Raw genomic sequence first — 24,336 nt, 5'->3', positions numbered from 1 at the left:
GGGGGAAATTGAATGAATATGTGGTCATGTTGGCAATTATAGTGGGGAAAATTTTGTGCCTGGTGTTGTCACCATTATTACTGCGAGGGCGCTGCGAGACACTGCGAGAAAGGTAGAGCCGGTAGAGCTTTGAAGAGGGCAGCACATGAGTTTCCTGTTCCTCTGTTAGTGAATTGCCATCATGGTGAGTGTAGCTAGCCAAATTTTATGATTACAATTTGCTGTCGAAGTAGTAATATTTAGTGTTAATGGAAACTTGAATCAGCGTACACTATGCATTTTAAACTATAATTTCATGATTTCCCCAGACTCTGTTGTTTTAAAGTTGGAATTGTAGTAACAAGAATAGTATCGCCACGTGATCGTAATGATGTGAATACTAGGCATCTCTGGCTTTAACCCTTGCCTTTTCTTTTGTATCTCAAAAATGTTGTTGTAGGGAAGGGCTTTAGCATAATATGTCTAGATTTATGTGTATGATTGCCTTGTCCAGTTTGCCGTGCGGTTAGGGGCGCACAGCTGTGAACTTGCATCCGGGAGATAGTGGGTCCGAACCCCACTGTCGGCTGTTCTGAAAATGGTTTCCCGTTCCCCATCTTCACACCAGGCAAATACTGGGACTCTCCCTTAAGGCCACGGCTGTTTTCTTGCCATTCCTAGCCCTTTCCTGTCCCATCATCGCTCTAAGACCTATCTATGTCGCTGCGACGTAAATCTAATTGGAAAAAAGAAAAAAAAAGCCACCGAATTATACAAATTTTCGTGCAAGAATATCTGGATTTATTTTGTCGATACAGCGAGTTGCTATACTTCTTTTTCCGTCGTATGTTAGGTTTAAAGTTTCGAAACACTCAGACCTAATTTTCGCCCAAATCTTTGGGATTTAAATTGTGTGTTTGATCAATTAGTCCATACGATAGCCTAGTGAATCCTGTAGTTGACATTAATGGCCGGTTTCTGGTACCCCACATTTACCTGTAAGTTACTTAAATCCAAATTTATAAGCCCTAGCGATAAACGGTGCAGTTATCGTCATGTTTAGTATCTCTCGTCCTCCAACAGATATGTCCACGCAAATGTTGTTAGTGTTATTTTACTTATACTAGCAGAAGTTTTGTATAAATGAAAACTGGTTGGCAAACTTACAGCCATCTCGATTAATCTGATTTAGCATGTACCGTAATAATCTCTCATATATGTGGGATCTAATAATGCAAAAGTCAGATATATTTTTGCTTTCTTATTCACAGTATACAGATATAGTCTTAAATTACACCTTGATCGTTGTAGTCACTAAATTATACATTTACCGAATAGATCACTTTTCGCTGATACAGAACACAAGCGTAAACAAAAATAATGATAAATGAAAATGTGCAGCACACTTTGGAATCTTATCGTTCCGGCACTGAAGTTCTGCATTGATGGTGTGATATTCATTTGTCCTTGATGCAACTGTTGCAGATTCTTTTTAGTAGACTGCAAAAAATCGGCAACTCCCACTTAAAATACGCATATGCTGTCTTTCTCTTCAAGGATATTGGACATGTACCGGTACGGCAAGATTGCTGTTTCTTCAATTTTTCTTCCATATCGCGGCGTAGAGTCATGCGAGCAAAATGTTGCTTATTCTTGCTCTATCTTTCTGCGAACTTGCCCATTTATCATTCTTCTTTGACATGTCATTTCACCTCATCACTTGCTATACACTTCAAACATTCAATTTTTGTTACCTGGGCTTTCATGGTATAACTTGAACAACACGAAAGCGCTACAGACTGTGATCTCCAATAGCCAAAAGGAGATAGCCATATCACTACATTTATCATTAGTAGTTCCCTAATGTACTCAAAATGAGTATTTGTAGTTATAGTAACTGTCATTTGAGATGTTTTACTTACACTGATCACGCAAAATGCATTGACAAAAATACTCTTGTAACTGCTGACATGAGGTCTGGCACTCCACTTGAGAATTTAAATCGAAGGTAGTGAGCTAACTCTGATCCAGGATGTGAATGTGTTGACACAGATAAGAAGGTAACATAAACTATAGTATGCGCACCTTTTTGCGATACATAAACATCCAAGTGCTGAATCGCTTGACCTCTGTTATCTTTGAGATTCGTATCGGCAACCTTTGAACCACAAACTATGAATCGCTTATGCATCGCTGTGCGACATCTGGCGTACACTTTACCTACTAGTACTGTTGTTTACACAGCAAAGCCAAACTATAGAATTCATGCTAGGAACAAGATTCACATCGAGAAATGTTTTATAATGTGTGTATGACACAGTTGTTGGCTTAAGATAAAGGTTTAGAAAATTCATATCGATCGCTCATATTATTATTATTATTATTATTATTATTATTAGAAAGGGCACCCGAATGGGCATTAGGATTTACCATATTCACTTAACATGATTCTCTTGTTGCAAGTCACACTGTTTGACACGCAAAACGTATATACAGTTAACATCTGGATTATGAAAAGACTTCACTGTGCATATCTTGTGGTGAAAACCATGAATGGAAAGTCGTGTTATGATATGTCTTTGATCTTGATTTTCTTTGGTCCAGTTTTTCGCCAACATGGCATCTGAGGATTAAAAGTTGGGGTCAATTTCCGTTATCTTTTCTTCCCTTCTGCGTAGATGTTCGTTGTAAGCTCCAGTAGATGGCAGATGGAGTCTCATTCTGAGGTCCTGAATGTAAAAAGTTTCTTTGGCCAATTCATATACAGTAAAATCTGTCTTAACGGACACCTCTCATTGGCGGGCGATTTTCTAGGTCGGTAATTAAATGCCATGTTGTGTATGAGTAATTTACCCCTCTTATACGGACACCCCATAGCCACGAGAAACTCCAATTAAACCTCTCCTAACGGACACTTTCTTTTTCAAAAAATTCTGTATTTGTGTCCTGTACAGTATCTATTCGCTTACTTTTTGCACAGCCGGTACTTCCAAGAATCACAGACACCGTAACTTTTGATCCTGGCTGTACACATTCTGGGAAGGCAACACTAAGCTACGCTATCACTTCCGGAAGTTGTGTGATCTGACATGCTCGACAGCCCTGGAATTCGTACCTGCACTGTCAGGTTACGTTTCATTGACTCGTGGGCTTTTGATGTGTTCAATTTTACGTTAGTAAGTGTGTGTAAACATGGCTCCGAGGAAGTTTTTAACTTTAAAAGAAAAGGTAGGCATAATAGACTATCATAAACGTGAGAAGTGTGGTGTGCGTAAACTGTCCGAAGTGTTTAAGATTGGAAAGACACAGGCAGCTGAAATTGTGAAAAAGCAAGAGGAACTAGTGAAAGAATGGCATTTAAATGGCAATGAACAGCGCATTAAACTGTTTCAAAGTGGTAGTGGAGCTCTCATTGACAAGGCAATGCTAGAGTGGTTCGCTAAAATAAGAGTCAGAATGTCCCTGTCTCAGGACCAATGATACAAGCAAAAGCGTTAGAATTCGCGACAGAATTAGGTATTGCAGATTTCAAAGCCTCGAATGGCTGGCTAGAAAGATTCAGAAAGCGACATGGTATCAACTTCAGAGTGATTTGCGGAGAATCATCCAGTGTTAATATGGAGATTGTTGAAAACTGGCAAGAAAAAATACCTTCAATCATAGACGGGTATGCTCCGGAAAATATTTTGAATGCCGATGAAACTGGATTATTTTTCCGTGCTTTACCAGACAAAACTTTGTGTTTCAAAGGAAATCTTTGTACTGGTGGAAAAGTTGCGAAAGAACGTCTTACGGTCTTGTTATGTGCAAGTATGATTGGAGAACGGGAGGAGCCCCTTGTGATAGGAAAAGCTGCAGAACCAAGGTGTTTTAAAAATATGGACGTTACAAAGTTCGGCATTGAATGGAAAGCGAATAGGAAAGCGTGGATGACCAGAGAAATAATGACAGAGTGGCTAGGACAATTGGACAGAAAAATGATACGCCAGGAGCGAAAAGTGTTATTATTCCTCGATAATGCAGCATCGCATCCGGATACAATTAAGTTGCAAAATGTGAAGATAGTCTTTCTCCCACCAAATGTAACATCAGTTTCTCAGCCGCTTGACCAAGGAGTGATCCAGAACTTCAAGGTTATGTACAGACAGTTAGTGATGAAGCACATAGTATCAGAACTTAACGGGAATGAAGTAACCCTTCAAACACTGACAAAGGGGCTGAATGTTCTCCAAGCAATTTCATGGATAACCAATGCATGGAAAAACGTCACGGCCTCAACAATTCGTAACTGCTTTCTGAAAGCTGGATTTCCCGCTAGTGGTGGACATCCCAAAATAGAATCGGATACCCTTCCTGACAGCATGGAAACAACACAAGAGTTGATTAATGCAGCCGGTTACAGTGTACAAGTGAACACCTATATCGAAATTGATTCAGATATTCCAACAGAGTGTGAGAGTGGAGACACGAAAACGATTCTTCAGTCAATCCAAGGGAAGAAGGACAAAAATGAAGATTCTGACGAAAGCGGGAGTGAAGGTGATGCTAATGACGACTTTGAAGAAAATACGGAAATGAATGTGCTGCCAATAACCTCGTACAGTGAGGCTCTCGGCATTGTTAAGCGACTGAAAGAATTTTATTATAAACAAAACGATGAAAAAGGTGTAAATTTGACCCAGGATTTAATTGCACATAGTGAAAACATCATTGCTAAACCGAAATGGACAAAACAAATGAACATTAAGGATTTTTTCAAGTGCTAATATTTTACTGTACTGTGCTAGATATTGCTACATCTACATACTGATTTGAAGTTTCAAAAACTCATACGTTCTTCGTAATAACATGGTAAACGGTAATAGTGTACAGTGTGCTCAATAGAGGTTTCCATAGAAGTGTTTTTGTCTCTTTAATACAGTGCATCGCAGCTGCAGCAGCCCATCTACAACTTTCTCATGTGAGTACAGTGCAGTATATTGTACAATACTGTATACAGTATACAATTAAAGGTACATTTGCGAGAATTGTTAACACATACAATACATGGGTTATTGTGTTCCAACTTATGTTTAATGGTACCGGCTTCATAACCTCTCGCGGGCGGACACCCCTTCATAACGGACATTTTTTTCGGTCCCGAAGGTGTCCGTTATAGGGAGGTTTTACTGTACTAGACGTGATGGAGCCGATTTTCCAACTCGTAAAGTACATTTAAGAAAGTGTGCTTTTACTTTCTCTATCCTTTCGAGATCTGAGTTTGAGATGGTCCCAAATTAGTTCCAATCCGTAAGACAAGACAGGTGATATTACTGTGTGGAATAACATTATTGCCGTGGATAAAGATAGTGCTGCGAGATCTTTTATCTTGTAGGTGGCCCTTATCGTTGCCGCTGTTCTTTCTTCTGTGTGGTAACTAAAGGACAGAGCTTTGGTTTGAAGAGTTATTCCTAAGTACTTAAATTTGCTGACTACTGTTAGATCGTTGTTACAGAGGGTAAGAGTGTCTTTTGTAGAAAGTCTCCCTCCTTTTCTGAAGGTCATTTGCACAGTCTCCTGAAGATCGTGAGGTGATTTTCGTTAACCCACTTTTCTAACTCTAATAAGGAGGCTTGTAAGCTGTCTTTGTTTGATGACCCTAGTACCACGTCACCTGCGTAGAGGATGACCGTCGTGTCGGGTGAAGATTTTACTATATTCGTAATGTCGGCAGCGATGTTGAATAGTAAAGGGCTCATCGGGTCACCCTGCAGTACTCCATTTGTTTGTCTGATCGAGTCCGAAGTGTCGACTCCATATTCAATCTCTATGTAGTTCACTATCAAGATGTTATTTAGCAACTTAAAAACGGGATGAGCTTTGCTTATCATGTTTTTTATCTTGGTTAGGAGAATTTCTCGATTTACAGAGTCAAAAGCCTTCGTGAAATCCACGAAAACTGCATAGTATTTTCCTTTGGGTAATCTTAATGCTTCTTCTATTTCCTGTAGCAGGTATTTTACAGCGTGAATTGTGCTTCTTACAGGCATAAATCCGAATTGGCATTCCGGGATTGTTACAGAATCTTGCAATTTCTTTGTAATGATCATAAATATTTTGAGGATGTTGTTCTCCAATGCAATGCCTCAATAAGTATTGGGTTCATTTGTCTGTCATTTACCCTTGTATAGGATTTTCACTGATGATCTTCTCCATTCCTCAGGTATAGTTCCAGATCTTAGACAGGCAAGTTCATCCAGAAAGGCAGTAACATTTCTTGAGTTTCTTTGAGATGTTCTGTATGAATACCATCTGGGCCGGGAGCTCTCTTGACTTTCGACTGATACACAGTTTCTCTGACTTCATCAGGTGTAACCTGGATTATTTTTCAGTCTTGAGTCTTGTTGAATGCAGGGAACGCCTGGATTTTGTTTTCCCGATTCAGGACGCCTTTGAAGTGTTCTTCCCATTTATCCATAGGGATTTCTTGAGGTCTTGGTACAATATTTTTTCGAAGGACTAAAATGGGTCATGTTTTGCTGCTGTAGCTTGTTTCTTTGCTTTGGCTTCCAAATATTTAGATCTCTTGGAATGTAGAAGTTGTTTGTACTCTCTTCTGCCTTGTGCATAGAGATGGTGATTGTCTGAGCCAACAGTAGGGCATTCTGTAGCTGTTCTAGAGTTTTCTTTTGTTTGAGATAACGCTCTTCGTCGAACCAAGGTTGAGCTGTTCGTTTTCTGTTTGGTAGTGATGCCTTATGTAGTTGGTCAGTTACAATTTCTAGTGCTTCATCTACGTGTCCTTCAGTTGCAAGCTGTTCTGCCTTGAGAATGTCTTCATGGTTGATAATTCTTGTATCTATTCTTCTGGAATACTTTATCTTGTTGTTGCTTGATGTTGAGGTTTGTTGTGGACAATGGAGAATGATATCTGTTGCGATTGGTATATGTTTTCTTTAACGAGCTGCACCTGTGGTCTACAGTCCTTCTTGATTTTTTATGGCGATTCTATCCCCTTTATAGAAAACGAGGTCAATGGTGCTTGATCCATTGTAGGCAATGTAGGTCTTTTCTTCTCTTATTTATTAGATTAAAACCTTCTGTTAGCATTTTGAGAACCAGCTCGGATTTTCGAAGCGGTTTATCAACACGACAGTTTAGATCGCCTGCTATGATGATAATGTTGGTGTTTGTTTTTGATATAGCTGTGGAAAGTTTCTCTTTGACGCCCCCTGACGAACTTTCAGGACTGATATAAACGCCGATTATGTTGTCAGTTGTTTTTCCTATTACCGTGTTGTCCTCTTTGTATATTTCTTTTAATTTACCTGTTGTAGGTTTCAGAAAGCATGAAACTCCCCCTTCTGGTCTGCCTTCAGTTGGTTTTGCGAGAGCATGGATTCCATAAAAGTCTGGGATGTCTATTGGTTGAAGTAGGAAGGTCTCTGTAATTATCAGTGCATCTGCTTGATTTATCAATTCTTGTGGTATTAGTGGGAGTGCATTTTTCAGGCCTTCTGCATTCCATAGTATTGAGAGCCTTGGTTTTACTCCAGGGATGCCCCGTCATTTCTTCTCCGTGAGAAACGAAAACGCCTCACTAGTATTCCTTTAGGCCAGAAATGTGGGTCCGATGTTTCTTCCACGTAAGTGAAAGGAACACCAATTTTGAAGGCTTTCTTTTCGCCAAGGGTCTTCAATTCTTCACATGCTTTTTTGTCCCTCGATACCATTTTTGATAAGGTACGACTTCAATTTGTCTGTGGTGACATTGTTCTTTAGTTTTCCTACGTATAACCACGCTGTTTTGTCAGCTGCTTGTAGACCGTCCTCAACTTCCTTCATTCCAACTACTGCCTGTGTGCAGTGTTTTTTCCCTCTTTTGGATTGGGCCACGGTCCAGAGTTGATTGGCGTTTGCCATTGGATCATTGTCAGGTTCATGAGGTTCTTGGGGCTTTTCCGGATTTATCACGTCAGTGTCGGTATGAGAGGTTCAAGTTGTCTGATTTCAGATGGATGGTTATTTTTGTTGTGCGAGGGAGTTTTAGTGCCTCTCAAACATTCGGGTCGTTTGAGACTGTCATTTGACACCAAATCGGCGTTTGATTTTGAGTCTTCTATTAAAGTTGGGTTTGGTTTTAGCGAGGATTTTTCCAGTTCCTCTCGGATCGTGCGATTTATTATTTCCTGTATATTAGAATCATTCTTCGTCACAAGCTCTAATATAATATCCATTTTCTGAGTTAGTTGTAGAATTGTATTTTCCATGGCACCTATTATTTTTATCTTGGGCTTGCATATGTCACATAACCAGGTGAGTTTACATTTGTCTTTAATTAGCTGATCGAACTCGCCTTTGGTCATACAGCATTTCCAATGAGACCAAGAATTGCAACTTTTGCATTCAACTGAACTGTCGTTATCGGAAAAGGGTTTGACATGTTTTGCACTCTTCCAAGTCTTTGGGCTGTTTCTTATCCGACATATTGTTTTTCACAGCGTTACACATTTTTATACCTTTAGGAAGGTCATTATCTAATGAGGTAGCATATTTGCTAGTAAGTATTGTGTTAATTAGCTAAAAGAAATGACATAATGCATTTGTTTTTGCTTGAAAATCTTCAGATTTTCCCGTTGGAGCTGTACATTTTGTATATGTCATATATCATTGGGTCAAGTTTTATGACCAAAGGAAGTTTTGCACGGTCTTAGCAGTCGCTGGTGGGATAGCTAGGCATAGATTTCAAAATATCATTCCTTGAATGACCACTATTTTCCCTGTTCCAGGTATCACTTTTCCCCCCATTTCATACCAGACAAATGTTAGAGCTGTACCTTAAGGCCAAGACCCCTTCCTTCCCACTCCTAGGCCTTTCCTGTCTCATCGTCGCCATAAGAACTGTCTGTGTCAGTGCAACATAAGTCAGATTGTTAAAAAAAACTCCCTCTCCCACATCCTTTCTGTTTGCACTAATGTACCCCTCCCTAGTGCTTTTATTTTTCTTTCTCTGCATTTTCCCCTACTTTTAACTTTATCACTCTGACCTCTTTCTTGTTTTGTTACACTGTATCGACTGTCATTTCTGGTAATTAAAGAAAAGGGCTACAAAACTAAGTGGGCAAACTGAGAAACATGCCATCAACAACAGCCTTGAAATTAAGAAAAACAAAGACTGTTTGGATTGTATTCCGAAAAGGGGTAAGAATCACGGCTATTGACAGAATTCAGTGTGGCAGGGAGGACCTAGAACTTGTGAATTCATTCATATAATCACATTTCAACCCTCACTTGCCCTTTCAGAAGCCATGCCGGGCTGAGTGGCTCAGGCGGTTAAGGTGCTGGCCTTCTGACCCCAACTTGGCAGGTTCGATCCTGGCTCAGTCCGGTGGTATTTGAAAGTGCTCAAATATGTCAGCCTCGTGTCGGTAGATTTACTTGCACGTAAAAGAACTCCTGCGGGACTAAATTCCGGCACCTCGGCGTCTCCGAAAACCGCAAAAGAGTAGTTAGTGGGACGTAAAACAAATATCATTATTATATATCGGAAGCCATGTAAGGGAGAGATCTTTGGCAGCCATCATGGAATATACAAGACTGTCTTTAAGTATGGCAGTGACTTTCTTTTATGCTGAGGTCCTCCCAGTGCTGGAACTCATCAGGGAGTATCTAACATTGTCCAACCTATGGGCTATTGAAAAATGTTTCAACTAGATTCCGTGATATCTAAGGCAATCCCTATTCATTTAAGAAAGAGATTTGCATAGTATTTGGTGTGGAGTGTGGTGTAATATGGAGCTGAAACGTGGATGTTAAGAGTGAAAGATACAGAGTATAAGAATGACAGATGTAAAGTACTTGGTAAGCTTTGAAGTATGGTTGTGGAGAAGAATGGAAAAGGTGATGTGGACAGATAAAGTGAGAAATGATTAGGTACTAAGAATAGGAGAGAAGAGACATCCAATGAAAATAAGATGAAAATGTCCTGGTTGGCTCACATACTATGCAGAAATAGTCAATAGAGGGTGATGGAGGGGAAAATAGATGGAAGAGGAGGAAGGTAGAAGCCATCAACAGCTGAAACAAAGTGCTCAGGACAGAGAATCATGAAGGATGTCCAGTTTATATCTGTCTCCTGGCAGATTTACAGATGATGATTCCTTAAAAGAATGCTTGGGATCTCCAAAATGCTGCTCTCAAGGTGGTAAAATACGTACCCACTGGGTGAAATGAAATAAATTTAGAAAATTAAAAATTTAATAAAGGATAATACCAAAAAATACCATTAATTAAAAATGTATAATGACATGTTTTGTTCTCGAAAGAACATCAGATTGTATCAAATCGCACTTTTAATATTAACTGAATTAAAGTTTTGATGTGATAGAATCTGGTGTTCATTCAAGAACAAGTCAGGTCATGCTGTTTTTAATTATCTTTTTCAGGCATAGTCTTCTGTTAATAAAGATTTTCTTTTCAGACATTTTCTAATTTTATTTTATCCTGAATTTACTTTATTTTGACAGACTGAAGCAGCTCACAGTCATAGATTGTGTTGAAACTGAAAAGAAATGTCTTCCACTATAACAAACACTCAAGACTGGCTCACGAACTAGCTTCAGAGACTTTCTTATTGGAAGACCTGAAAACCAGAATTCTTGTTCCCATGTACACGCGTGTACAGAAATAGTGTCCCAACATAATCAACACTGCCCAACTCCAGTACTGAAAAGCTCAGGGTGTAGTGAAGGGTTAGTGTTGAAGGCTACTCCAGTACTGAAAAGGAGGGGAAAGGAGTGAGCGGATAGTGCTGAAAGCGCATTGTGGGTTTTGCTATACTTCCACCATTGTGCTCATTTCAGTTACAATAGTCTTGTAGCGGGCTGTCTACCTGCAGCAAAGCGTTGAGCGAGGAGGTGGTGGGGAGTGTTTCCAGGTTGTTTATATTGGACTGGATCAAATAACATTAGTGCCTTAAACAGGTTGGGAGCACACTGCTTTCATCATGAAATATACATGTGGGCAGGTTATCACAAGCTGTTTGTGCAATATGTGTTATGTAAAAGCCTTTGTGGACATTACCATTTTAGCAAATGTACCAAGAGAATAAAATCTTCTCTGGAATACTGTGAAACTTAATGCACATTTGTGCACTCTTAAAATATAAATTATTGAATTTGCTCCAGCTTTCCTGTGACCTTTGCGTCAGCTCGTAGTTTGATTCTTTGAAGAGGAATTTCCAAAAGTAACAGTTTGGAGCTGTAATGAGATTCATAAATGGAAAATTCCGTTCAACATCTCTTAGCAACAGGTCGATTTCTGTATGCTGAGCAGCAAGCCAAAGACAGCAGTGATAATCATAGTGGTTACTCTAGTGATGTTTGAAAAATATTTTTTTAATGTGTATGATTTGTTTTATAAATACAAGTCTCTTGAGAACAGAGTAGTAGTCTAGACTTCTCTAAGTGCCAGGATCAAACAGGAAAGCACGTCTCTATTTTAAAAAATTCCTTTCCCATGAATTTCATTGCTAGAGCCCTATTACCGTAATGTCTGTGATGATAGCTCTTTCCAGAAGACAGTGATGGGAAAAACTGATTTAATGAGTCTGAGACATTGATGGTTGGGTCTTTTGATGAGTGATTTGTAAGGTGGTTGATTTCTGGCCATTCATTTTTGTGTAATAATTTGTAATGTGTTTTATTTCAGCCTCCCAAAAAGGATTCAAAGGGGTCATCCTCAAAACAACCACAGAAGACCCAAAAAAAGAAAGAGGGAGGATCTGGAGGGAAAGCTAAGAAGAAGGTATGCTTTTTATGTTTAAATTTTCATGTAATCTTTTTATACTGCAGTGTTCTGATCTTTTTATACTGCAGTGTTCTTGAAGTTTCCCTTAGGATTCAGCGCGTTGACCACATCATCGCATAATTTGCAGGCTGAGCAGCGATCACTTGGTAGGCCACGGCACATTGGAGCTGTAGTGACCTTTTTTTTTTTTTTTTTTTAATTTTATTCAAAATGTTTCAGGTTTCTGTGTGTAATATGGGTTGTGCACACTCTTTTTTCCCAACACCCTTGCCATCATCTGTGATTCTAGTAGTGTCACTGGGCTGAGTGGCTCAGACGGTTGAGGCGCTGAACTTCTGACCTCAACCTGGTAGGTTCAATCCTGATTCAGCCCGGTGGTATTTGAATGTGCTCAAATTCGTCAGCCTCGTGTCGGTAGATTTACTGGCATGTAAAAGAACTCCTGCGGAAAACATTTCAGCACCTCGGCGTCTCCAAAAAACAGTAAAAATAGTTAGTGGGATGTAGAGCCAATAACATAATTTAGTCTAGTACTATCCTCCAGTACCCATGATCGAGTTTATGGTATGCAAAACTTGACATTATGAACGTTTTGATCATGCATTGCACACTTGTTCCAGAGAATAGGTGTGTAATATTGTATACTCATCTGCAGTATGGTTTTGAAGCCCCAGAATTTCTTTAAACTGAATTAGATCTACCATAGATCTATATTTGTAAAATCATCTTACTCCCTGTACTTCTTGAATATCAACTTGATACAACCAAAACTGATTAGGACATTTTTGTGGGGAAGAGAGGGAAGGTGCTTAAAAAATGAAAAACAATTATGCTGTTAAATTTAAGGTTGAGTTTGAATGTAAAAATAACCACGAAGTAAACAAAGAAACAAGTTTTTTACAATTATTATTAATGTAATAAATAAATAATACATTTTAAGAACACCAACATAGTAAAACAAGGGAAAATGTTCTTAGAGATGCAAACCATACACGTTGTTTCCAATTATTAAAGTTGTCATAGGAATGTCCAACATCTGGGCGATTTACACACGTTTCATGTGTGGATTTCCATCCACTTTCTCAATAAACTTCAATTTTTCATCATTTGTAAACTGTCTAGCTTTCTTCTTCTCCATAATTGAATGACCTGCTATCACTGTGCATAAGTAAAGTAGGTCTAATTTATGTACATTGTTCCACAATTCACTTATGAACATGAAATTAAGCACCAACACGTCAGCTGTATATGTACAGACTAGGCCTAATATTTCCATACGTTGTTACACAATTCACTTACGAACATAAAATTAAGCAACACGTCATACGAGCTACTATTGTGCGATCCAAACACACGGCTACGTCAAAGACTGGCTTGAGACTGATGCTCCCTGGAGCTGTAGGCCGACACACTGCCATGCTCTGGGGCCGTGAAATTAAGTTCTCTCCCAAATCCTTATGCAGGCCAATCGTCGCTTGCTGATGCGTCATGCGTGCAACGTGGCCAGGAACACTAATTTAAATTTCTTATGGTGGGAGTTATGAACATACAGTGAAACCTCGATTCTCCATTTTCCGACGGACCATGAAAATAAAACATACAACACGGGGAAATGGAAAATCTGGGGATGAATGAAAACCATCAACAATTTGGCTAAACATCACAAAAATGAAATTTGTATAGTTATAATGTTACAAAAACTCCTAAACCAAACCAAACTACAGCCCCGATGGGACTTTGCCTGCCAAGCGACCGCTGCTCAGCCCGAAGGCCTGCAAATTACGAGGTGACGCATGGTCAGTGCAACAAATCCTCTCGGCCGATATTCCTGGCTCTGTAGATCGGGGTCGCCATCTCACCATTAGATAGCTCCACAGTTAAAGGTAATCACGTAGGCTGAGTGGATCTGGAACCAGACATATCCAGGTAAAATTGCCTGACCTGGTCGCAATCGAACCCAGACCCTCTGGATGAGAGGCAGGCATGTTAGACCGCGAAACCGCATTAATTAGCGGTACGCGAGTTCAAAATCTCGATACTTTATATTCAGTTTTACAGGGGAATCTTCGTCAGTTTCCTGTGAAAACTTCTTTCAGTTCAGCAACTTTGATTAGGCTAGCCAAACTCTTCGAAAAATCTAATAACGCCAAGCCAAACGACAATCGACCACAAGTAGTTTTTAATTCTCTCATCTAATAAAATAAAGCACTCAACATGATGGCGAAATCCCTTCATTTCTTAATCTTTCATTGTAATTCGGTCTCCTGCATACTGTTCGTGGTCAGTTTCTGGAAATCTCGCACCGCGCAAATTAGGCCTACATTGTCTTTTAAAGGTTATGTTGAACTCGAAAACATGGTTTCGAATGTAAGTATCGATTCTTAAAAGTTCTCGAATGCATTATATTCAATTCTGCCCGTCACAAATCCAATCAAATTAGAAAGATAAAAGAAATATCATCAAAACTTCAGAAATTACGGTTATTTGTGACCTTGAGGTCATCTGGAAAGTGCGCTAGCTGCACGTCAGTACGAGTTGGAAATGATACCAACCATTTAAATGTAACGTGCGCAAATAAAATGACTGTGGTTTTTGGTATTTTAACACGAAAACGTAAAATTCCCAGTCTTACATTAGGACCTAGGACCTAAACAGTAATAGGCAATCCCAAGACCTCCCATGGCTTTGTTTTTTAATGTAAGGTGCAACATCTGTTCTGGTCTCGCTAACATAATCATGTACGATAATATCAAATACACTGAATTTGTGTTAAGAAGGAGCAGTTTCGACTCCTGCCTGAAAGCCCAGTTACTCTACAGTGCCCTGAGTAAAGTGCCGAAAACCTGTTCGGCAGTACGATCGAAAAAATGTAAAAATATACACATCTAACCCTAGACATGATATGGGCGTTTTATAAGTGCGAACATTTGACGGAACTTGTTCCGTCTTCAAGCAGAGCTGTCGAAATGCACCGTGTCTTGTTACAATTGTTGTGGCCACTCTCTGCTTTGATTTTCCGAGATTCTCTGAACAGTACTACCCGAATGCAATGCTAAGATGATCCCTTATGCAAGTTCACTGCCGATCGCTTTTCCAGTACCTGTGCCGTACAGTACTTGCTCTAATTATCGCAATGATGGGGCGTGAACACCAAGATCCATAAGTATGCCATAGCCGTCCTTTCGTGAGATACAGTTTATTAAAAAACGATTGATCGAGGGTTTAGCGTTGATGGGACTGGAATTTCTGGACGGTTTATCCGGGAAATCGTTTCTTCGAGGAACGGATAATGCGGAACTTTTACAGCGTGATTTAAGTAAGGTGCTCGCAGGACTACGTAATTTGAATGCATATTCCGAGAAAACGTATTTTCCGGAAACGGATAATCGAAGTTCCACTGTACTAAAGAGTGACTTAAATGTGCTATTCATAGGTCTTCAGCATGTATTTAATAGGACTGGACTGGAATAATGACTTAATAACCAGGGAAACACACTAGAGAGGGATGTCATAACCAGTTTTGACTGTATTTGGTTTTTATGCTGGACAGGGCAAATAACCTGTGTCAGGTTCAGTTTAATTTTTCTATGTCTGTTGATTACAGCATCGCAGAAAAACGGATAGAGGCTTTTCATGAAATTTGGTATTTAAAGACCCAGGCAATTTACTTTAGAGTTTTATTTTCTTAACTCATTCACTGCGAGATTAAATTTTAAAACCCTATTATATTTTATTTTGTTCAGGAGATATAGGCTAAAAGTCACCACATCATTTGAGCGAGTGACATCACTGTTCCTTCTTCACACCATTCGTAGGTGTAGCAGAATCAAGACAGTGCTACTGTTGGTTCTGCATATTTAACTACTGTAAACAATGCCTGTGTGAAAACAGAGTTTATTGTGGTGTGTATGGTTGCAACCACGCAATCTGCTCGAAAAATTCAAAAGACTGTGTAGGTTTTCACAGATTCCCCAATCTAGAGAAGTCTCCAGAGAGATATCGAGCTTGGTTATCAAAAATGAATCGTGCTCATTTATCACCTACCCAACATAGTTTTGTATGCTCTATACATTCATAAGAAACCAACATTAGAAAAATTAAATGTTGGTCAAACTGGCCACTGTTTTTCAACTAAATATGCAGAACATTACAACGCCCAAAAACATAAGTTCTCTGCGATGAGTAACCACATGAAAGAAACAGGTCACAAATTTACTACAATAGATCAGGATTTACAAATTTTAAAAAGAATTGAAAAAGGTAAGCTCATGACAGAATACGAAAATTTATACATCATCTTAGATCAACAGTTTAACAAAGACAAGAACTTAAATGACGTAGTAGATAACAAAAGTCCTCTTTATGAACAGATTTCAATTCTATTACAACAACCATTCCTTCTAAATAAGTTTTGCAAAATATTCAGCACCAAATCAGTAAACACGCCCATCAATCCAACACACACACCACCACCCTCCCCTCCTCCCACTGATGACAACTCCTCCTCACGCGCAGCGAATGGGCCCTCAGCCATGCCTTCTCAAGCTCAACCCCCTCCACCAAGACTTCACAAATACAACATACGTAGTAAGAGCTCGGCGACTGCCAGTTAATTCCAATTATGATTATTCATTAAATTTTCAAATTTACTCTTTAATTACAGAACTCATCATACCTTTGGCTAACCACCGAATGACAACAACGTTCCCTTCCAACTAATACGCTCACCTCAACACGCCCAACAGCAAAGAGCCAACCCATTACAAACTCTTACCACATCAAAGAAGATGGTCTAATGATGCCTACAAAGACTTCAATATAGCCTACAGCACCAACATTTCCAAGTAATATTATCTCAAAAGGAACCAGGCCATATGAAAATTCTTCAAAATTTATAAGCAAGTAAATGAAAATCGATATTTATTAACTTCAAGAACCAACGACCATTACCGTTGCTCAACTTTCCATAAGTTTTTAACAATATGCCATCTGACAACTAAATGGAATGCGTTTTCTGATTTTAATCTTTATTGTAATATCTTTTAATATGTCATAATCCTCAAATAATTATCATGTTTTTAGACTCCAATATTATCACAAATATTGTCAAGTCACAGCATACTACATTTTATATTGTAATAGTTGTTTAACAATCCCCAATACATTTTAAATGACAGTTTTTAACAGCATTCATAAATTATTTCCAATCAGGTACCTGATCTATCCTAAGGTGAAAAATATGGCTGATGATGCCTACTATTGATAGGCAAAACATGTACCATATAATATATTAATTTTATGTTAACAATTTTGATAAGGACAATGTCCTAATTTTTAAAATTGTATTGTATTGAATATGTAGATGAATAATAAAACATATAAGTGTTATTTAATACAAATAATTTTCAATACAGACCCAAAAATGAATTTTATCACATGTAATTACATCACTTGACGAATAAGTTTGGTGTCTTTAAAAGTAGGAAAGATTACAGTATGACAAAGTTGGAATTTAAGAAAAAAATTGGGTCAAATATTCGTTTATAGGAACAGGAGTTAGGGATTGGAATAACTTACCAAGTGAAATGTTCAATAAATTTCCAAATTCTTTGCAATCATTTAAGAAAAGGCTAGGAAAACAAGAGAGAGCGAATCTGCAACCTGGGCGACTGTATTCGCATCAAATGCATCACAGTATTCCTAAGTTGATCTATGTTATATTTTTCTCACATTTGATCTGAAAAATAATAAAATTGACATAAATTGCATTGTCCCTACATCTTAAATTGTTACAGTTGGGCTAGTTAGCAATAATGGGTAGTCCTGCATTTGTTTCATACAATAAGCTTATTAGAGATGTTTCTAGAAGTACAGAACTTTAAAGTAGGAACAAGGCAATTGGTAATTTACATGGAAATATGCCCCCAAGGATTATCAGTTATATTTTGGCAGTATTGTGTCGAGTTTATCGGGTGAAAAATATAATAAAAAATATGTGAAACGATACCGGAGTAGCGTAGAAGAGAGATCCGTCCTTTATGCTTGCCAAGCACACACCTAGCTGGCTCTCGCAGTATTCTTACTTATATAGAAGAATGAAAACACAGGCACTATAAATCTCAGATTTGTGAACATTTTATTTGTTTCTATTCACCGGGTTTAGTCAGTTGTGGCATCATCCTAGCTGGGCTACATTGGATCTGCTACCTGTGTTCTGCGAAGGCTTAGCGGAAGTGTAATAGAATTCACGATTTTTTAAACGGAGTTTTAAAAATTGTGTTTCAGTTGTAATTCACTATTTTCAAATGTATCATAGTTGAAAATACCGATTTAATTTTCATCCGTTCTGCGAAAAGAGACCACTGGCATTCTAACTCCTCGTTCAGTACTTTTTAATGATTATTTACATTTTAGCAATATAAATTATTGTAAGTTCACGACTAATACAACATACACACTTCTTCTTTCACTTCACAATAAATCCCAACACGTTCTGAACATAAAGCTTACACGTACAACAGTTCGCATCGAAAGGGAGGTACAGGGTATATGGGCTGTGCAATATAATTTGGCGTTGACTGGTTCTCGCATATGTCTTAGGAGGTTGTAGGGATTGAAGGCTTCGAGGTTAAATTGTTCCTTATTTCTCCTGGTGGAAATTTTCCTAGAACTTTTTCTGGTGACTTCTGAGAAGTCCCATTTTTGTTGGTGAGGTAAACAGATCTTGTGAAAAGAGAAGATAATTCTGTCGAGCACACTAGCTACAATATAATGCACTGGAATAAAATAGTTTTTTTTTAATACAGTCAAAAAGCATCAAATAGTTATACTCCAAATAGGCACAAACCCCTGAAATAGGCATTTATAGGCACAATAAAACCAGCAAAATATAGCTAAAAAGACCCTAAAACAGATTTATATCTCAAAAGCCTATGTTTCTGAACACAGGAATAAAATAGGCAAATTTCCATCTCTATTCAAGACTTTCATGCTACTTCTGCAAAAGTACAGGAATCGATGTATCAAAGTCGTCACAGTGGACCGATCCTGCCATCACTCTAGGTTGGATACGCGTCCCAATGCCTCCCTTGTCGAGGGACAGATAATCCTGCCGATTTCTTATCAAAAGGAGTTCTAGCACTGGATTTAAAAATTGAGATGACTTGATGGCATGGACACACATGGCTTAGCGATCTGCCACAATGCTGGCCTGCAAAACTTTACACTGATATTGCATCCCTTCCAGATGAAAAGAAACCACATCAGACATTGGTGGTAACTATTCATGAACCTTTTACTAATATAGATCTTACAATGAGCTGCTTCACTTGGTAAAGAATCTTTTCTCTCATGACAAACAAAACGGGGAACTGGCAGCCTTGGAAATTGAAGCTAACCAGAGTTACTTGATTTCAGCTGCATAGCATGAGAGCTGTACACTTAGAGCTTTCTTCAGACATGTCCATAGAGCAATTTCATATGGCCTTTCAATGATTTGTCAGCCGCAGAGGCCTACCTCACACTGTGTATTCAGATAATAGCATTGTTTCATACCGCTGAGAACTACCTGAAATTTGTTCAGTTCTGCAAAGCACAGACACTTTGCGATATTTCTCTCAAAATGGCATTCGCTGGAAATTCATCACATCTCTGGCGTCTTGGTGGGTAGGATGTTGGAAGCGTATTATGGTATATAAACTGCTAGGTAAGGAAGGTTTTTTTGGACATAGACAGGTGGATCAAGAAACCTTATTCAGCACACTATTCGGTATTGAAGCCGCTGTAAATTCCCGTCCTTTCCTTCAGCAGGAAGACTACCTTTCCAACACCAGCATACTTCCTTCATGGGAATAGTTGTCACATTTCCAACTAGGCCCGAACCTCTTCCCAGTAAGCACCTGGAAAGGGACTATAGACTACAGCAGTAAGCCACTGAAGACTTCAGGAAAGTATGGACAAGAGACTATATACTACACCAGCAGAATTACCACTACATCCACCAACCCAACGGAAATTTAGTTAATTTCCACATTGGAAACGTGACCCTACTAGAGGAAGACAGTTGCCCATGTCACATGTGGACAAGGGGACTTGTGGAAGAACTACGTTCAGGAAGGGATGAAAAAACAGGACTGTTTTCCTTTGTATTCCCAGAAGCCGTCAGAGATCATGCCCCGTGCAGCTGGTCATCCCAATGGAGATTATTCGGGGTGGGAGGATGTAGATAATTGAACTGTTTGCTCCAGGAACTTGGATATAGGCCTGCTATGTATATATAGAATCTTTAAAAGAATAAATGGTTATGTTTGTTGTTCATGTTTAAAATGGTTGAATCATTTCGTGTTTTACTAACTCGTCTCACCGGGATTTAGTTCCAAGCCCCTCCGCATTGTTCAAATGGAGTGAGGGCATATGATGATGTAAATGGTGATTTGTCCGTCGGATGGGGGCATAAAGCTTTGAGCAGATCCCTTGGTGTTATTCAACAGGAGTAGGCTACATGCCGACACGGGGTTTCACCATTTCCCTACCTGATTATCGTCCCACATCCAGACATGCGGGTTGCTCATGAGCGTCACAGAGAAAAACCTGCACCAGACGAGGCGAACATGTCCTCAGGCACACCCGGCACTAAAAGCCATACGATCTGTAGATCTACAATATGCCATAACTGTGATTTATGAATATATTAAGAGTTTAATAATACTGTGGTGCAGAATGCCCCTCTTAGGGCCTGTACTACGACTGTCAGGTAAACAGCCAGATACGTAGGCTGCAGTTTTGCAAACTAGAAGTTAAATAGTTTCTTGCGTACTACCGATGGATTTTAACGACGGTATTGTAATGTGGAAGATGTAGTAACATTTTTATTTGGTTGGTAATAAAGTTACTGAAAATATAGTGAAATTTAGCGCGGTGGTATACGTGTTCCCTGGTGTTTTTGTTTGTTTAGCTCTATTCATTTTGAAATTGTATTACTAGAATCCAATATCAGAATCTTATTAAGCTATAATGTGGAAGTTCAGGTCAAAAACAGAATTAGGACTGAAATATACACATACGAAGGAATGTTAAAATTAATTAACTGTATAACGAAACTGGAACTGTTATAGAAAATAAAAAGACTGAAAATGAAACCTGGACGCTAAAGTTAAGATTCAGGTTATGTATCTTTTTTGTCTAGTACTATTTACGAGGATGCACGTTACGGCAAAAGTAAAGTTTATATTCGTAATTAATGCCACTGATGCAGCGTAGCATCATTAATTTTATTATTAATTCAATTTGTTTGCTCATTGAAAAGTAGTTAGTTCCTTTCTTTTCAATACAATGTGAGAATAGTAACTGGCAAGCATTTATCTCACATTAGCATAAATACTTGAATAGCAAGTTGTTATGAAGTCAAAGGAATATAACTTCCTTAACAACCTCATTCGACTGACGAATCGCCGTGAACGACATCGTATACCCTTACTCCATATGTGCGTCGCGGATAGATTTGGAATAGAACCCACGCATTTTAATGATTAGGAAATATGTACTATCACCTATAGTACCCTACCGACTAACATTTAGAAGGTAAAATTTTTTTAGACTATTGGTACTCGAACCCACAAAAAACTACATAGCAGCAAACGATGTTGCCGTAACAACCACGCCTACCCATGAAGCTTGCTGGCTACTGCTTGTGTGCAACTGATATAGGCAGTAGCAACAGCTTGCTAGCTTGGGAAATCTTTAAAGAATTCTGTGATAGCTGAACAGGAAGCATGACATAGTTTATAAATATATACATAGATTACATTGTATAATTTCGTACAGCATCGTGCAGATGTAGATTCATCTTGATGTGTAGCCATGTTGATTCTTTACAGTAGCGTCCCCGATAGGAGCGAAGTCCCAGATAAGAGCATTAACTGCCTCTACAAATTCGGCATAGCTAACCTCGAGAATATTCTCCCAGATTGCACATATGTGAAAGTCGTAGTATGCGTTTCCAACCGAACGTCCAGATAAATGTGCAAACTGCAACATAAATTTAAACCGCACTTTTATCTGGCTATCGTAATACAGGTCCTTAATCATTACAGGATGAGGTAATCTTTCTCTTATGTAGTCTAATTGAGTTCTGTTTTGTAGAAATTATCACCCTCTTTATCTAGTCCTATCAAACCAGTTAGTGATTTTGCAGATGTCGTAATACCAGAAAGAATGCTTACCTGATGACTATGTGCAACATGTCATATTAGCTGGCCTGTATTATCCACTGTATGTTTATCCCAAATAGTGAACTTTCTACACGTACCAGCAGTTCAGAGATAATTTATGTAATTGAAATTTAGTGGTTTTGATGTTGAAATTTTGTTGAATAAATATTATTTGAAGTTCCCATATGATGATAAATGTACATGCTATAATGACTGTGATGGTTGAAAACTGATTTAATGAGGCTGATGGGATCCTAAAACATATTATTTCATGCAGATGTTTTTTTCTTTGATATTCATACCAGTTGTTTTTTGTGTCTGTAGAAGTGGTCCAAAGGAAAAGTACGTGATAAACTTAACAACCAGGTGCTGTTTGACAAAGCAACATACGAGAAATTGCTGAAAGAGGTTCCTGCTTATAAACTGATCACACCATCTGTTGTCAGCGAGAGGTTGAAGGTCCGAGGTTCCCTGGCCAGGAGGGCCTTGGATGAGCTCTTACAGAAAGGTATTTGTGTAGTGCTACTGAATTTTCGTAACCATCTATAACTCACCATTCTAAACAGGCTTGAATTGTCTTTGTAAGCAACGGGGGGTAAAATTTCAAAAATGCTCGGACTAAATTTGAGACTGTTCAGTTGCTAAGAGACTGTTCTTTAGTACTGAAAGGTAAAACTGATTACAGCAGAATTTGCTAGTTTAAAATTCTGTGTAATTAATGTTTAAGATAATTAAACATTCTTTGAATGTGTTTCTCACAAGTACATTTTGACTGTTCAGAGCAATACTATCGTAACTAACATTTTTCATATCAGCAAAACGTCCGTATCTGCTGATCAGCTTAACTTCGTTACCATAAAATGGGGAAACTTTGGCCACTTTTTTGTATATTTTAAACTTGAAGTATTCCCTATGATTTTCTGAAAAATATAGTTTCCGTCATGTTTATTCTACATTTTTAAATATGAACATAATTGTAATTGTTAATTCAGTAATGAATTATGATTATCAAGAGTGACCAAAGTTACCCTATGGTTTGGAGTAATTTCATCCACCATATAAATAACTCAAGAAATAGTTTTCTTCGCCTTAGTGTTACTTCGGCCACTGTGAGTGATTTTTATAAACCTGCAGAACACCCAGTATCAACAATCACAAATTGAAACTCTTTGTGGTGAAACAGATGTATAGTGATCATATTTACAGGATACAGTAGAACCTCGATAGTTCAATATCGGTTACTTCAAAATCCCGTCTAATTCGAAGAAGCTCTTGTTCCCGGAAACATGAGATACAGTTTTGCATGTTATTTCAATTGTTTAATTCGAAATACGGATAATTTGTAATTCGAAGTACAATGTCGGCCCCATTACCGAAATTCAGACTTTTAATTCAAAACTGCCTTTACATTTTAAAACAATAGTATGTTACAGAGTAGTTTCAACTCGAAATTTGTCCTCTCCGCTTCATAATAGAACGCGCGTTCCGGAACATGGAGGGGTAGCTTTCCGCACTTACACTCGCTTCGGTGGGTCTACAGTGCGCTTCATGATTGCTAAGTTGAATGAAATCGGAATTCTTTGGTATTCAACCTTTTAAGGAACTCCGTAATATCACGCAACAGGCAGTGTGCGGGTAAACATAATCCGCGTACACTGGCGATGCCGACAGTTGACGAAAAACGTGGCTCATATAATAAATTCGTAGGCACCGAACAATGTTGTCATTGCCGGTAAAACTGCATTGCTTTATTTTAATGCGAGCTCAAACGGTCTTATGGTTTTAAAGGAGAAATTGCCAGCCGGAAAATCGTACAAGGGTGAGGGATGGGGGTCATAGTAGTGCGTTGCAATGCACGTGGGCGTGAGATACTTTATCCCCTCGTCATAGGAAAGTTCGATAAGCTACAATGTTTTAAGAGCGTCGGGCAGTTTCCATGCCAGTACTAAGCATCTAAAAATGCAAACAGTACAGAAATCCAAAAAGATAATGCATTTGCACAGGGGAGCCGGCATAATTTATTCTTGTCTTTGAATTGTGCGATTTTTCGTTGCGTGAGGTTATGTTTGGCAGTGAATTATCCAAGTGCATTATTTGAACATTGTAAATGCACCTTGTTGGATACATTTCGGAAATAGTTTTTTCCATGGCATTTGAAAGGTTTAAACTGTGAATCGAGGTGATTGCATGTATTAATGGGTCTTAGAATACTTTTTGATGCGGCAAGTGTTTACATTTCTGAAGTACGAGAGAAGTGCCATGGCGGGAAATCGTACAAGGATAGAGTCATAGGAAAGTTCGATTTTAAGGGCATCGGGTACTTTCTGTGTAAATACAAGGCATCTAAAATGCATACAGTATA

The 24,336-nt window shown here is 38.6% G+C and overlaps 1 protein-coding gene across 1 annotated transcript in view; it reads left to right on the top strand.

Moving 5' to 3' along the window:
* The first annotated feature begins 120 nt into the window (after nucleotides 1-120).
* RpS25 (ribosomal protein S25) overlaps nucleotides 121-24,336 on the top strand; it is a 38,423-nt gene continuing 14,207 nt past the window's right edge. Inside the window, exons 1-3 of the mRNA XM_067135248.2 lie at nucleotides 121-184; nucleotides 11,668-11,763; nucleotides 22,299-22,482. Of these exons, the coding sequence (XP_066991349.1) occupies nucleotides 182-184; nucleotides 11,668-11,763; nucleotides 22,299-22,482 (283 nt within the window). The 5' untranslated portion in view covers nucleotides 121-181. The remainder of the gene's footprint in view (nucleotides 185-11,667; nucleotides 11,764-22,298; nucleotides 22,483-24,336) is intronic.

This window comes from Anabrus simplex, chromosome 1, assembly GCF_040414725.1.
Source record: "Anabrus simplex isolate iqAnaSimp1 chromosome 1, ASM4041472v1, whole genome shotgun sequence".
NCBI classification, from domain to species: Eukaryota; Metazoa; Arthropoda; class Insecta; order Orthoptera; family Tettigoniidae; genus Anabrus; species Anabrus simplex.
Note: the sequence above shows the minus strand (reverse complement) of the source record. Positions and strands in the feature narration are given on the sequence as shown.